The sequence below is a fragment of the Lissotriton vulgaris genome, chromosome 11 (genome assembly GCF_964263255.1).
Source record: "Lissotriton vulgaris chromosome 11, aLisVul1.2, whole genome shotgun sequence".
NCBI lineage: Eukaryota > Metazoa > Chordata > Amphibia > Caudata > Salamandridae > Lissotriton > Lissotriton vulgaris.
The window spans coordinates 1108421225-1108435964 of NC_141699.1; the positions used below are offsets into that span (position 1 = coordinate 1108421225).

Below are 14740 nucleotides of genomic sequence, written 5' to 3' on the forward strand. Positions count from 1 at the left end.
GAGGTTCTTTTGGCTGATCGGATGAGCTGGTGGTGTTTGTGTCTGGCATTCGTGAAGGCTGTGTGGTTGTCTGGTGTCTAGTCATTGTGCCATTGCTTCGCGAGTCTGCGTTCCTTGAAAGAGGTTCTTTTGGCTGATCGGATGAGCTGGTGGTGTTTGTGTCTGGCATTCGTGAGGGCTGTGTGGTTGTCTGGTGTCTGGTCATTGTGCCATTGCTTCGCGAGTCTGCGTTCCTTGAAAGAGGTTCTTTTGGCTGATCGGATGAGCTGGTGGTGTTTGTGTCTGGCATTCGTGAGGGCTGTGTGGTTGTCTGGTGTCTAGTCATTGTGCCATTGCTTCGCGAGTCTGCGTTCCTTGAAAGAGGTTCTTTTGGCTGATCGGATGAGCTGGTGGTGTTTGTGTCTGGCATTCGTGAGGGCTGTGTGGTTGTCTGGTGTCTGGTCATTGTGCCATTGCTTCGCGAGTCTGCGTTCCTTGAAAGAGGTTCTTTTGGCTGATTGGATGAGCTGGTGGTGTTTGTGTCTGGCATTCGTGAGGGCTGTGTCGTTGTCTGGTGTCTGGTCATTGTGCCATTGCTTCGTGAGTCTGCGTTCCTTGAAAGAGGTTCTTTTGGCTGATCGGATGAGCTGGTGGTGTTTGTGTCTGGCATTCGTGAGGGCTGTGTGGTTGTCTGGTGTCTGGTCATTGTGCCATTGCTTCGCGAGTCTGCGTTCCTTGAAAGAGGTTCTTTTGGCTGATCGGATGAGCTGGTGGTGTTTGTGTCTGGCATTCGTGAGGGCTGTGTGGTTGTCTGGTGTCTGGTCATTGTGCCATTGCTTCGTGAGTCTGCGTTCCTTGAAAGAGGTTCTTTTGGCTGATCGGATGAGCTGGTGGTGTTTGTGTCTGGCATTCATGAGGGCTGTGTGGTTGTCTGGTGTCTGGTCATTGTGCCATTGCTTCGCGAGTCTTCAGCAGGTGTGCTTGGAGTTCTGGAGGTTGGTGTTGAACCAGAGGGCTCTCGTGTTGGTGTGCCTGTTGGGGGGTTTCCTGATCGGGGCAAGGTTGTTGGCGCAGTCGTCGATCCATTGTCTGAAGTTGTGGGCTGCTGTGTCTGTCTCGGGGGGACTCTGGTGGTGGGTCTCGGGCGAGTGTAGTTATGAGCAGGTCTGTAATTCTGATGCATTTGTTGGGCCAGAAGTCACGCATTGCTTAAGGCGTGTCGCTAGCATGATGCAACTCCAGCAATGCTTGTTGAGGCCTATACTTATTGTACTGTGTCACTCTTTACGCCTGCTTTAAGCAGGCGTAAGGTTTTGACGCAGTGGCGTCATAGAAGTGACACAGTTAAATCTTTTCACTGTGTCACTTTTACGAGGTTTTCCTGCATGGGAACGCCCACCCTGCATACATTATACCTGACGCAGGTATAATGTGATGCAGGGTTTCACAACGTGACGCATCTCCCTAGATGCGTCACGTTGTAAATGTGTCGCAACGTGGTGCTTTGTTTACATCGCGGCTGCGTCACAAAAGAGACACAACGGCAGTGCAAAAGTGTTGCGAGGGGCTTGTAAATCTGCCCCATAGAATGTTAAATATGGCGCAGTCCTGCCCTCTCCCTTTCACAGCGCAGCTTGGTGTCTTGCCGCGTTGCGTGAAGGTTTGATCAATCTGGGCCTGTGAATATACTCTGGGGATTCTAGGCTTGTGCTGCCTGGGCTTATTTATAGATATAAGTTCTGCTCCTGTCTAAAGGGTGCCTGCCAGATGCACCCAGGGTTCCTGCAACAGGCACACACAGGGCGCCCAGGGCTCCCTCGACAGGCACGCCCAGGGCTCCTGCAACAGGCACACACAGGACAGCCAGGGCTCCCTCCACAGGCATGCCCAGGGCTCCGGCAACACGTACACACAGGGCACCCAGGGCTCCCTCGACAGGCACGCCCAGGGCTCCTGCAACAGGCACACACAGGACAGCCAGGGCTCCCTCCACAGGCACGCCCAGGGCTCCGGCAACACGTACACACAGGGCACCCAGGGCTCCCTCCACAGTCACGCCCAGGGCTCCTGCAACAGGCACACACAGGGCGCCCAGGGCTCCCTCCACAGGCACGCCTAGGGCTCCTGCAACAGGCACACACAGGACAGCCAGGGCTCCCTCCACAGGCCTGCCCAGGGCTCCTGCAACAGGCACACACAGGGCACCCAGGGCTCCCTCCACAGGCACGCCCAGGGCTCCGGCAACACGTACACACAGGGCACCCAGGGCTCCCTCGACAGGCACGCCCAGGGCTCCTGCAACAGGCACACACAGGACAGCCAGGGCTCCCTCCACAGGCACGCCCAGGGCTCCGGCAACACGTACACACAGGGCACCCAGGGCTCCCTCCACAGTCACGCCCAGGGCTCCTGCAACAGGCACACACAGGGCGCCCAGGGCTCCCTCCACAGGCACGCCCAGGGCTCCTGCAACAGGCACACACAGGACAGCCAGGGCTCCCTCCACAGGCCTGCCCAGGGCTCCTGCAACAGGCACACACAGGACAGCCAGGGCTCCCTCCACAGGCACGCCCAGGGCTCCTGCAACAGGCACACACAGGACGGCCAGGGCTCCCTCCACAGGCACGCCCAGGGCTCCTGCAACAGGCACACACAGGACGGCCAGGGCTCCCTCCACAGGCAGGCCCAGGGCTCCTGCAACAGGCACACACAGGGCGCCCAGGGCTCCCTCCACAGGCATGCCCAGGGCTCCTGCAACAGGCACACACAGGACGGCCAGGGCTCCCTCCACAGGCAGGCCCAGGGCTCCTGCAACAGGCACACACGGGGCGCCCAGGGCTCCCTCAACAAGCATGCCCAGAGCTCCTGCAACAGGCACACACAGGGCGCCCAGGGCTCCCTCCACAGGCATGCCCAGGGCTCCTGCAACAGGCACACACAGGGCGCCCAGGGCTCCCTCAACAAGCATGCCCAGAGCTCCTGCAACAGGCACACACAGGGCGCCCAGGGCTCCGTCCACAGGCATGCCCAGAGCTCCTGCAACAGGCACACACAGGGCGCCCAGGGCTCCGTCCACAGGCATGCCCAGAGCTCCGGCAACACGTACAAACAGGGCACCCAGGGCTCCCTCCACAGGCACGCCCAGGGCTCCTGCAACAGGCACACACAGGGCACCTAGGGCTCCCTCCACAGGCATGCCCAGAGCTTCTGCAACAGGTACACACAGGGCACCTAGGGCTCCCTCCACAGGCACGCCCAGGGTTCCTGCAACATGCACACACAGGGCACCCTAGGCTCCCTCCACAGGCATGCCCAGGGCTCCTGCAACAGGCACACACAGGGCGCCCAAAGCTCCCTCCACTGGCATGCCCAGGGCTCCTGCAACAGGCACACACAGGGCGCCCAAAGCTCCCTCCACAGGCACGCCCAGGGCTCCTGCAACAGGCACACACAGGGCGCCCAGGGCTCCCTCCACAGGCATGCCCAGAGCTCCTGCAACATGCACACACAGGGCACCCTAAGCTCCCTCCACAGGCATGCCCAGGACTCCTGCAACAGGCACACACAGGACACCCTAAGCTCCCTCCACAGGCATGCCCAGGACTCCTGCAACAGGCACACACAGGGCACCCTAAGCTCCCTCCACAGGCCTGCCCAGGGTTCCTGCAACAGGCACACACAGGGCACCCAGAGCTCCCTCCACTGGCATGCCCAGGGCTCCTGCAACAGGCACACACAGGGCACCCTAAGCTCCCTCCACAGGCATGCCCAGGGTTCCTGCAACAGGTACACACAGGGCACCCAGAGCTCCCTCCACTGGCATGCCCAGGGTTCCTGCAACAGGCACACACAGGGCACCCTAAGCTCCCTCCACAGGCATGCCCAGGGTTCCTGCAACAGGCACACACAGGGCGCCCAAAGCTCCCTCCACTGGCATGCTTAGGACTCCTGCAACAGGCACACACAGGGCACCCTAGGCTCCCTCCACAGGCCTGCCCAGGACTCCTGCAACAGACACACACAGGGCACCTAGGGCTCCCTCCACAGGCATGCCCAGGGCTCCTGCAACAGGCACACACAGGGCGCCCAAAGCTCCCTCCACTGGCATGCCCAGGGTTCCTGCAACAGGTACACACGGGGCACCCAGAGCTCCCTCCACTGGCATGCCCAGGGCTTCTGCAACAGGCACACACAGGGCACCCTAAGCTCCCTCCACAGGCATGCCCAGGGTTTCTGCAACAGGCACACACAGGGCGCCCAAAGCTCCCTCCACTGGCATGCTTAGGGCTCCTGCAACAGGCACACACAGGGCACCCTAAGCTCCCTCCACAGGCATGCCCAGGGTTCCTGCAACAGGCACACACAGGGCACCCTAAGCTCCCTCCACAGGCATGCCCAGGGTTCCTGCAACAGGCACACACAGGGCACCCTAGGCTCCCTCCACAGGCCTGCCCAGGACTCCTGCAACAGGCACACACAGGGCACCCTAGGCTCCCTCCACAGGCATGCCCAGGGCTCCTGCAACAGGCACACACAGGGCGCCCAAAGCTCCCTCCACTGGCATGCCCAGGGTTCCTGCAACAGGCACACACAGGGCACCTAGGGTTCCCTCCACAGGCATGCCCAGGGCTCCTGCAACAGGCACACACAGGGCGCCCAAAGCTCCCTCCACTGGCATGCCCAGGGTTCCTGCAACAGGTACACACAGGGCGCCCAAAGCTCCCTCCACTGGCATGCCCAGGGTTTCTGCAACAGGCACACACAGGGCACCCTAAGCTCCCTCCACAGGCATGCCCAGGGTTCCTGCAACAGGCACACACAGGGCACCCTAAGCTCCCTCCACTGGCATGCCCAGGGTTCCTGCAACAGGCACACACAGGGCACCCTAAGCTCCCTCCACAGGCATGCCCAGGGTTTCTGCAACAGGTACACACGGGGCACCCAGAGCTCCCTCCACTGGCATGCACAGAGCTACGTCACAGTCACACAGAGGGCTCCTGCAACAGCCATACACATGGCTCTCTCTACTAACAGAAGCAGAGCTCTGTCACAGGCACTCAGGGTTCTGTCACAGGCACACAGAGATCCTGCAACACGCTGACAGGACCTCTCCACAGGCGCACACAGGGCTTGGGTACACACAAGACTCCGTCTACAGGTACACACTGGGTTCTGTCACAGGCACACAAAGATCCTGCAGCACGCTGACAGGACCTCTCCACAGGTACACACAGGGTTCTGTCACAGGGACATAAAGGGCGCCCAGGGCTCCCGCCAGACGCACACACAGGGAGTAGAGGAGCCCTGTGTCTTGGGAGGAGTTGGAGGCGCCAAGAGTTGTCATTAATTCGGACGGTGTGAGCTCGGAAAATAAAAGTGATCAGGGGCGTGGAAAGGACACTCATTAACCAGGGTGGAGGAGAAGCGACGTGGATTCTGAGCCCGGCTCCTGCCAGGCAGCGGGGAGAGGGCAGCTGCACCCCCGGGATGGAGAGGGACCCCGAGAAGCACCGCCATGCCTTGCTCAACCAAGGGGAGGAGAACGAGATGGTAAGAGCGGAGTCTAGGCGCTGTGTCACCCTCTCTGCGGAGTCTAGGCGCTGTGTCACCCTCTCTTGGCGCCGGAGTCTAGGCGCTGTGTCACCCTCTCTGCCTCTCTTGGAGCGGAATTTAGACGCTGTGTCACCCTCTCTGCCTCTCTTGGCGCTGTGTCACCCTCTCTGCCTCTCTTGGAGCGGAGTCTAGGCGCTGTGCCACCCTCTCTGCGGAGTCTAGGCGCTGTGTCACCCTCTCTGCCTCTCTTGGAGCGGAGTCTAGGCGCTGTGTCACCCTCTCTGCGGAGTCTAGGCGCTGTGTCACCCTCTCTGCGTGGTCTAGGCGCTGTGTCACCCTCTCTGCCGGAGTCCAGGCGCTGTGTCACCCTCTCTGCCTCTTGGCGCCGGAGTCTAAGCGCTGTGTCACCCTCTCTGCGTGGTCTAGGCGCTGTGTCACCCTCTCTGCCGGAGTCCAGGCGCTGTGTCACCCTCTCTGCCTCTTGGCGCCGGAGTCTAGGCGCTGTGTCACCCTCTCTGCCTCTCTCGGCTCTAGGACATTCTTCAGGCGCTGCACCTGCATTCCAGATGCCCCGGGAGGGCTCTGCTAGGTGGGCGCCCACTGTTACAGTTCATTTTCATTGGGGGGATTATGTGCCCCTCCCCACCCTATCACGAGCCGAGTGCCAGGCACGTCCAGGGTCAGCGAAATACTAAAGTTATTTTCATGTAGCGCTTGAAAGTTTGAATTCAGCCTATTTCTAAGCGCTGCTATTAATGGCTTTGAAAGATGCACAGGGAAATATAATGATTTGCCCAAGATCACACAATTTTAGTGAAGTGTTGACTATCTTAAAATGCAAAATGCCCTCTCTAAATATTACTTTAATTTGGGAATAGGTTCAAAGAAGTGGGTCAGCTTTAACTCAACGTTTCCAATTACGTCATCTAGGAGCAGAAATGATAATATCCCCCACCCCCAATCATTTTACGACTTTGAATGAGCTATAAGGGTACCAAATGACTCCATGTCACCGAGATCCCTGGATTCCAGCCCGGGATTTCCATTTGGCAACGCTTGCTATCAGACGCTGTAGGCCAATTGTTTCAGTTGAAAAAAACACGACTACAGCTCCCAGAATGCACCAGATTGTTATTGAAAACCCAGCACTGCAAAATGATGATTCATTGTGTCGCAGAGTCAGTTGGTAACTTGAACAAAGTTGTTTTTAGGGTGTCCTTCCCGAAAAACAAGATGAATCTTTTTAGCAATTTAGTTCAATTTCCGTGGGCTGAAGAACTCTTTACTCGGATATCTGAGAATCTATTTCTAGCCGGTGCCGGCTTCAGGGCGGTGCGACCGGTGCAGCGGCACCCGTTGCTTGGTTTAAGGGGTCGCTGTGTCTAGAAATAAATTATGGTTTAAAAACACCTTCTGCAGAGTTCCTTGTGTGTCCAGCAGTTTTCAGGCAACAATTAAAATGTCGAAATACCTCTGGTGATCAATGCTCCTGCTGGAGAGAGATCGGGGTTTTTTGTCTTATTGAAAAGTGGTGCAGAGGGTTAATGCGCCTGCTGCAAACAGCGCGCACCGCGCAGATCACTGAACCGTGTTTTATGTGGACAGCTCAATGCGTTACTGATTGTGTTTATTTATTAACTAATAGTTTAGTTTAAGTGTGTGATTACCCTCGGGTGTCCTTGCGCTAACGAACTAATACACTCTGAACACCAACTCGTACACTCAATTGTTCAAAGCGGAGCCAGTGAAAATAAATGGGTTTTCAGAACCCATGAAGTTTTAAAAGGTCCGGCTGCAGGTGTAACTCGGGCGTCAGTCTAGTCTGTGCCTGGACTCCGAGTGTACCTCCTGTGAGAAGTTGGCCTGGCATATGATGCCCACTCTTCTAGTGGGCACCTTGCACCAGTCTAATCGACCCTTATTGATGGTAGGTTAAAGACAACCTTATAGACAAACTATCCTAGTGGTAGCATGGACCAGCAGTCAATAGGCTAAGACTTCAGAGAGCATGTGAAGCAAGCTGTTTTACCAATTATAATCCCTTGAATACCAAATGAAAGGACACCACACAAGGTATATATCAAATGTATATGTATTTATTCTAAACGCAACCCCTCTGCACTCTTTTTGAGGTCAGAGGTAAAAGCACAATGCACGTTACTCAATTAGCATACGATAAGTTGCACAGTATACGTTTTGCCCTAGGGGCCTCACAAACCATATACTAAAATAGTGGTGTAAGAACCACAACAGAAATATAAAGTAGGCCTAGGGCCTGGGGAATCACTGGGGCTACTCTAAACAACCAAAGTTTAGGAAGTTGGAGGCCCACGGGAGACGCGTGCAGTTTCTAAACACAGCTGCGAGTTACCGTTGACTTTCTATAGGAAATGTAGAAGTTACAAAGTTACTGTTTAAGGGCACTTCCGGATGGACTACGACAAAACCCCTTTAGACTAGGACACTTCAAGAGTCAAGACCCACGGGAGCACCGGAGTACTCGTGCTACCTCACCCAGGGAACCCAGGTGCATAGGTGCCTTTTGGTGTCGGGTTTCGTCGTCGTTTTCAATGGAGATCGGCAAAGAAGTTCTGCAGGGGACCAGAGGAAAAGTGTCCGGTGGATCCAAGAGTGGATCGAAGATCTAAAGAACCTGAAAGCAGAGGGGACAGAGTCTGGGTCACTAACCAGTGACCAGGAAGAAACCAGGAAGGAACCAGACAATGTTGCGATGATCTCAGGTGAAGAGGTGAAGCTTGTCTCTGCAGCCACGAGGTCCAGGAGGTGTCGACGACAACCAAGAGCTGGATTTGAGCTGTCCCACAAAGGATCTAGTTGACTGTGGTGTCAGTGTCCGGATTGGACCCAACAAGCCTTGGCAAACGCAATCCACGCAGAAGATGAAGATAGGCTTTGGTGCAGACCAGCAAGGTCCGTGGTGCTTCTCCTTTGCAGGGAAGCTGGAGCAAGCAGGAAAGAAAGTTAGAATTCAAAGGAAGTCATCAAGGGGGCTCACTAGCCAACAGGCTAGGAACCGGGAAGACACGTCGAGCTGAAATGCAAGAGCGGGCCTCAAGGGACACTCGTGGAGTGTACCTCACTGCTTTGCTTTTTATCCTACCTATCAACCTACTCAATTTTTGCCACTACCATGATCTGCATGTTTCGCCCTTGCTGTGTACCTCACTGCTTTGCTTTTTATATGTACAGTCTGTTCTATTTATTTGACGTTCTCATCATCAATGTATTACCATCACCCTTCAGACCGACCGGTCCGGTTCTGCACCATATCTGATTTGTCCTTTTATCTGTGATTGTCTTTGCTGCTATTCATTTTGGTCCTGTTTATCCTTAATGTTTGATTTGTCCTTTTGTTTATTAAGCTTTCTGATGTTATTCTTATGGTCCTGCTTAATTTTATTGTTTGATATGCCTATACACATTTACTGTAAAGTGCTCTGATACCCGCAAGGGTCTTGTTCGCGCTCTATAAAACTTTCAAAATAAATAAAATACATAAGGGCTGAGCTTCAGTGCAAATGGTGCTCGGGTCTAGGGCTTCTCATACCCCAATGCACAACTGCGAGTTACCTCGGGAGTCGATGCAGTTAGCAAAATGCAGGATGAGTTCCGGTCCCACGTATCTCGTGTCCGCCACGGGTCTCAGCTTTGCTGGGATCGTTGAGCAGGGTCAGAGATGTAAGTCCATGTCCTGTGTCGCAGAGTCTTCAAGTCCGGCAGGAGCATTGACAAAGCAGACCGGCAAGTTACTGGTGGTGCCTGTTTGCACATGCTGGTCACTCCTTGACCACAAGGGAGATGTCTTCTGTCTTCCAGTCGAAATGGAACATCGAAGGTCCAGGATATGTGTTTCAAAGATTTGTCCAGGGTAATCTAAAGTCCTAGGTACACAGCTCCTATACTTATACTAAGTTTAGAGGTTAGACTACCTGGAATGTCCCTCCTATGGGTGGACCTGAGAAGGGGGTGCTTACACCCCTTTCCCTTTGTCTAGTTTTGCGCAAGAGCGGGGCTGGAGTGCCCCAGCAACTGGTTTGAACCTGGCTATGCATGGAGCACCTTGTGTGCCCCAGGCAGTATCTGAAATGCATTCACTGAATGCACCCCTCCCTGCCCCAATACACATAAGCCTGTCTGGGTAGGTACAAGCACCTCCTTGGGCAGGAAACCTATTATCCAGGCCTCCCCTGCCGGAGTTTGGTCCAGCAGTAGGAGGTCAGACTCGTGTCTGTGGCAGCAGCATCCGTGTTGTGATGCTAAGGTTCTGTTTAACTTTAACCGGGTTTACCAGTACCTACATGTCTTCTCCCTCTAGAAGGGTGGAATGCTACCCCCCCACCTGAACTGGCGGGGGGGGTAGGATTCCAAAGTGTTTAACACCTTACACAACATGTTTCGATAAAGCCAAACTAAAGTTAGCATTAACCGTTAGGATTATAATGCACTTAAGAGTATATGGTATGGCTATATCATAGAACATCTATAAGGAGATGGTTCAGAAAGCTGCAGAGGGGCTCAGCTCATGCTAGGGCACCCTCTCACATAAAACCAAGCACTCTGCCTCCAGGATTGATAAGGCCTGCCATAGGAGTGGCTTATAGGTTACTATGTGTTTATATATAAGGTAGATATAGGTATACTATATCTAAGTAAGGGGTGATTACACCACCTTACCCAGGCTGTGTGAACAGACCTGTGGTGTCAGTTTGGAGGGCCAGCCAATGGTGGCATAATACATGCTGCAGCCCCTGGTAGGCCTTGGATGCACCTATGCCCTGGGTACCTATGGTACACTATACAGGGACTCACAAAGTTGACAAAATACCCAATCTGGTATGTACCTAAAGTACATGGTATCAATTTAGAGAGAGAACAGCTAGGCTGTGGTCCTGATTAACAGGGCCTCAGCCAGTCTAAAGTAAAAAAAAACAGAGAATCACAGCAAAAAGTGGGGGTGACCATAGGAAGCAGACCCTACTCTCCTACCCCCCCCCCCCCCACACACAAACGAAGGGACATTAAACTAACCTTGACCAGTTGAGTCTTCATGTTCTAAGTGGAAATATCTGGAGAGTCCATCTGCATTTGCATGGTCAGTCCCAGGTCTATGTTCCACTGTAAAGTCCATCCCCTGTCGGGAAATGGACAACCTGAGTAGTTTGGGATTTTCACCCTTCGTCTGATTTAGCCACAAGAGGGGCTTATGGTCTGTCTGAATCTTGAAGTGAGTACCAAACAAGTATGGCCTCAGCTTCTTCAGTGCCCAAACCACAGCAAAAGCCTCCCTCTCAATAGCTGACCAACGTTTCTCTCTAGGGGTCAGCCTTCTGCTAATAAAAGCTACCGGCTGGTCTTGGCCATCTTTATTCCATTGTGATAGCGCAGCTCCCACTCCCAACTCAGAAGCATCTGTTTGAACAATGAATTCTTTGGAGTAGTCTGGACTTTGCAGAATAGGAGCAGTGCACATGGTCTGCTTCAGGTCATCAAATGCCTTTTGACAGCTTACTGTCCACTGAACTTTCTTTGGCATTTTCTTGGAAGTTAAGTCATTAAGGGGTGTCACAATGGACCCATACCCCTTGACAAATTTCCTGTAGTACTCAGCCAGGACCAAGAAAGCTCTGACCTGTGTCTGGGTGGTGGGAGCAGTCCAGTCCTTTATGGTCTGGATCCTGCTCTCCAATGGTTGAACCTGACCTCCACCTACAAGGTGGCCCAGGTATAGAGTACAAACAACATGAGAGGGGCCCTGAACCTAAAAAGGATAGGGGAAGGGGGAACAACCCACCAGGGCAATATATGTATATAACAACATGAAAGGGTGGATCCAAGTCAAGTCAAAAGTGCTTTATTCGAGTAATTACTCATAAAAGCAGACAAACAAACACATAATAAAAATACAATTAAATTACAAGGTCAGCATGACCTTGAGCACAAACACATTAAAAAGGAAATATTTCCTGGTTTTAAAAAAACAGATTTCATCAAGTTGTAAACATCAAGGTGCAAAGTTCATATTGTAAAAACATACATGATTAAAAATTAATTTAAATAAGTTTTCGTCAGAAAGACTCCAGGCATGGGAACAGAGAATAGATAAACTAGCAGTCCCTGAACAACTAGGCAGAGAGTAGTCACTCTACTAGCAGTCTCTGCCTAATTACCCATGCCCACCCCAAATACTTTGCAGTTGCTATGACAATCCAATTTAAAGGCGTAGTTTTAATGATTCGTAAGGCTACCATAGAGCTTTTTGTGCCCAAATTCCTGCACATGGGAGCCAGCCAGACACGTCTCGGAACAGAGTATGCTTGACAGACAAACAAGAAATGCCCCAGAGTCTCATTCCCTTCCCCGCATGCTAAACAAGTTGCTGGGCCTCTATTTCTCCATTTAGATGTTAAATTACCAAGAGGTAGTGAGCCAGCCCTCAGTTGGAAAAACAGTTTCCTATCCAGGGATTTAGATATAATATCCCAGTACATCTCAAACATTGGAAACAATTTAGCTTCGAGGAAGGCAGTCGTCATAGACCCGTTACTATTACTAAGAAGGCTCTTGTTTGCAACATATTCCCAGTAGAGATTTTTTATAAACAACTTTGGTGGAAAGGGGGACCCGGTAGGATCCGACCACAGTTCGCTCAGCCCTAGTTCAATTAATGCAGTTCTCAGAGATCTAAACCATTTAATTTCATGAAATCGATCTGCCTTGATAACATCAGCAAATCCTTCTGCATATTGTAACAATTCAGGGGTGGTCCAGATTCTGCGCCAATATAATATTGGTCGAAGTTTACACATTGCAGAAATTTCCTTTCTACCAAGTTCATATCTGAGTGGCAAGAGGGGTGTACTCTGTGGGGTACCAGTTAATTTACTGAGAAAGCTATTCTCTGACCTCTGTAACTCATGGAGGTTTTCTTGCCCCCACAGTTCTGCCCCGTATAGTGCAGACCCTATTGCTTTAGCCTCATAAATGATCAGTGGCGGTTTGATTGGCTTAGTTAGGGATTTCGCGTGCTCCTTAATGATGGTACCAGCAAGCTGTTTATGCCTTAATATGGCTAAGTCTAAGTGGTGGTTCCATCTATTGTTATTTGAGATATGTATCCCCAAATATGTAAAGGAGTTCACGACTTCAAGGCAGCGCCCACTCAAGGTAATTTTGGGTTTAAATTTTCTACTGGGATTAAAAACCATGAGCTTTGTCTTAGCTGCATTTACCTCCAAGCCATGATCACAACAAAATGTATCAAAGATTATCAATGCCTTTTGCAGACCACTTGGGGATTTTGATAAAATTAGGGTGTCGTCTGCGAACATTAAAATTGGGACTTTTGCACCAGCAAGAGAGGGAGCATCTACAGGCTGAGCTTGCATAAGAGGAACGATTCCATTTATAAAAAGAGTAAACAGTGTTGGAGCCATTGAACAACCCTGCCGAACCCCCCGCTCGACAGGGAAGTCAATAGTGTCATTGCCATAGCCTCCCCATTGAATCTTTGCATAAGTGCCCTCATGAAGTCTCATAATCAAAGTTAGGATAATCATCGGGACCCCTAGGGCAGCCAGCACCCCCCACAATTTTGCCCTCGGCACCAGGTCGAAAGCAGCCCGCAAGTCAACAAAAGCTGCATACAGGCTGCATCCGCCCAGTACCACTGTCCGCCATTGTATTAGTTGAAAGCGAAAGACCTGATCTACAGTACTTGTTGCTTTGCGAAAGCCAGCCTGAAAAGGGGATAAAATGTTCTGCTCCTCAGCCCAGTCAAGCAGATTGTTGATAATAACACGTCCTACCACCTTTTGGACTGTGTCTATTAGGCTGATTGGGCGATAGTTGCAGGGTTGCGCACGATCCCCCTTTTTGTATACTGGTATAATGACGGCGCCCCTCCAAGAAACCGGGATTTCAGCGCCTCTTGCTAAGAGGTTTAGTAAAAGGCAGATGTACTTACTCCACCGGTCAGTGTCATCTAAGAAGACATCTGCCGGGACACCATCATTACCCGGTGCTCTCCCCCTATGGACGGATTTCAAAGCAGACAGGATTTCGCCTAACATGAAAACATCTTCCTCTGCGAACACATAAGTGGGGTTATTATTGCTAGCAGGCTGACCCCTAGAAGAATACTGCTCTTTGAAGAACGTAACCCAGGCGTCATGAGGGACATTATTATTAGGAGGCTCTGAAGGTCTATCATGTCCCCATTTGACGATGTGCCAGAATTGTCTAGAATTTTTACTTTCACTAGCACATCTCAATTTCTGCCAATGGTCTTCGTCCCAATCTTTTTTTGCCCTGGCGATACAATTTTTATAGTGTTTTCTAGCAGACCGAGTCTCAGACAGATTGTTATTTTTAATTGCAGCTCCTAATTTCAATCTTGCTTTCCTGCAATCTTGGTTATACCACTTTGCTGTTTTGAATGGACAAGCCTTGATATTTCTTGCGGGCTTTAAAAAGATTTTTTTAACTTCATCAAAAAGAGATGTATGAACATTTTTAGCCTCATCCTGTCCATTTTCTAAATCAGTGATACTTTCCAGTGCCCGAATGGCCTTGTCTGCAGCTGTACCTATCTTTTCCAGGGCCTGCTGGTCCGTCTTAACACCAGACCATCTTAACCTACGCATATTATTGGATTGCGTAATCATTGGCGGCACAAGTAAATGACAATTAGTTGAAAGGTTTACATTAGATGTCCACCAAGTATGTGAGACGCATAGCGGGTCATGGTCACTTTCTATTCTGGCAGTGACTACCATGTCAATAAGGGATGGCCATAGCGATGTACTACAAATAACGTAGTCAATACGACTTTTGCTTCGACCATTATTAAATGTCATGGCAGGTACACGGTCTGATTGGGTTCGGCCGTTCAGGGCGCGTAACCCATGCTCCAAGCACATGGCATTTAGACCTAAGATGTCAGCTGTCCATCTGGTTATCGGGGGGGACTCAAGTGTGGGAATGTCCCAAAGTTTGTCTTCCTCTGATCCCAGGGGAGAATCACCAGTGATTAAAGGTTCAAATGTCCTATTCAAATCACCTGCAATTAAGATATTTTTTCCTGCAGATTCAATCTCAAGAATATTAGAAAGGCTCATAAGAACCTCAGATCTACCTTTACTACCACCCCTGGCATAGATATTATATACATCCATGGAGAGGGGTAGGT

The 14740-nt window shown here is 51.6% G+C and overlaps 1 protein-coding gene across 2 annotated transcripts in view; it reads left to right on the forward strand.

Annotated features, from left to right (window-relative positions):
- Window positions 1-5255: 5255 nt before the first annotated feature.
- LOC147684253 (putative cation-transporting ATPase 13A4) overlaps window positions 5256-14740 on the forward strand; it is a 296688-nt gene continuing 287203 nt past the window's right edge. The window contains exon 1 of one of the 2 annotated variants that reach the window (XM_086944650.1): window positions 5256-5529. In XM_086944650.1, the coding sequence (XP_086800776.1) occupies window positions 5467-5529 (63 nt within the window). In that variant the 5' untranslated portion in view covers window positions 5256-5466. The remainder of the gene's footprint in view (window positions 5530-14740) is intronic. The other variant, XM_086944651.1, reaches the window with a different exon arrangement.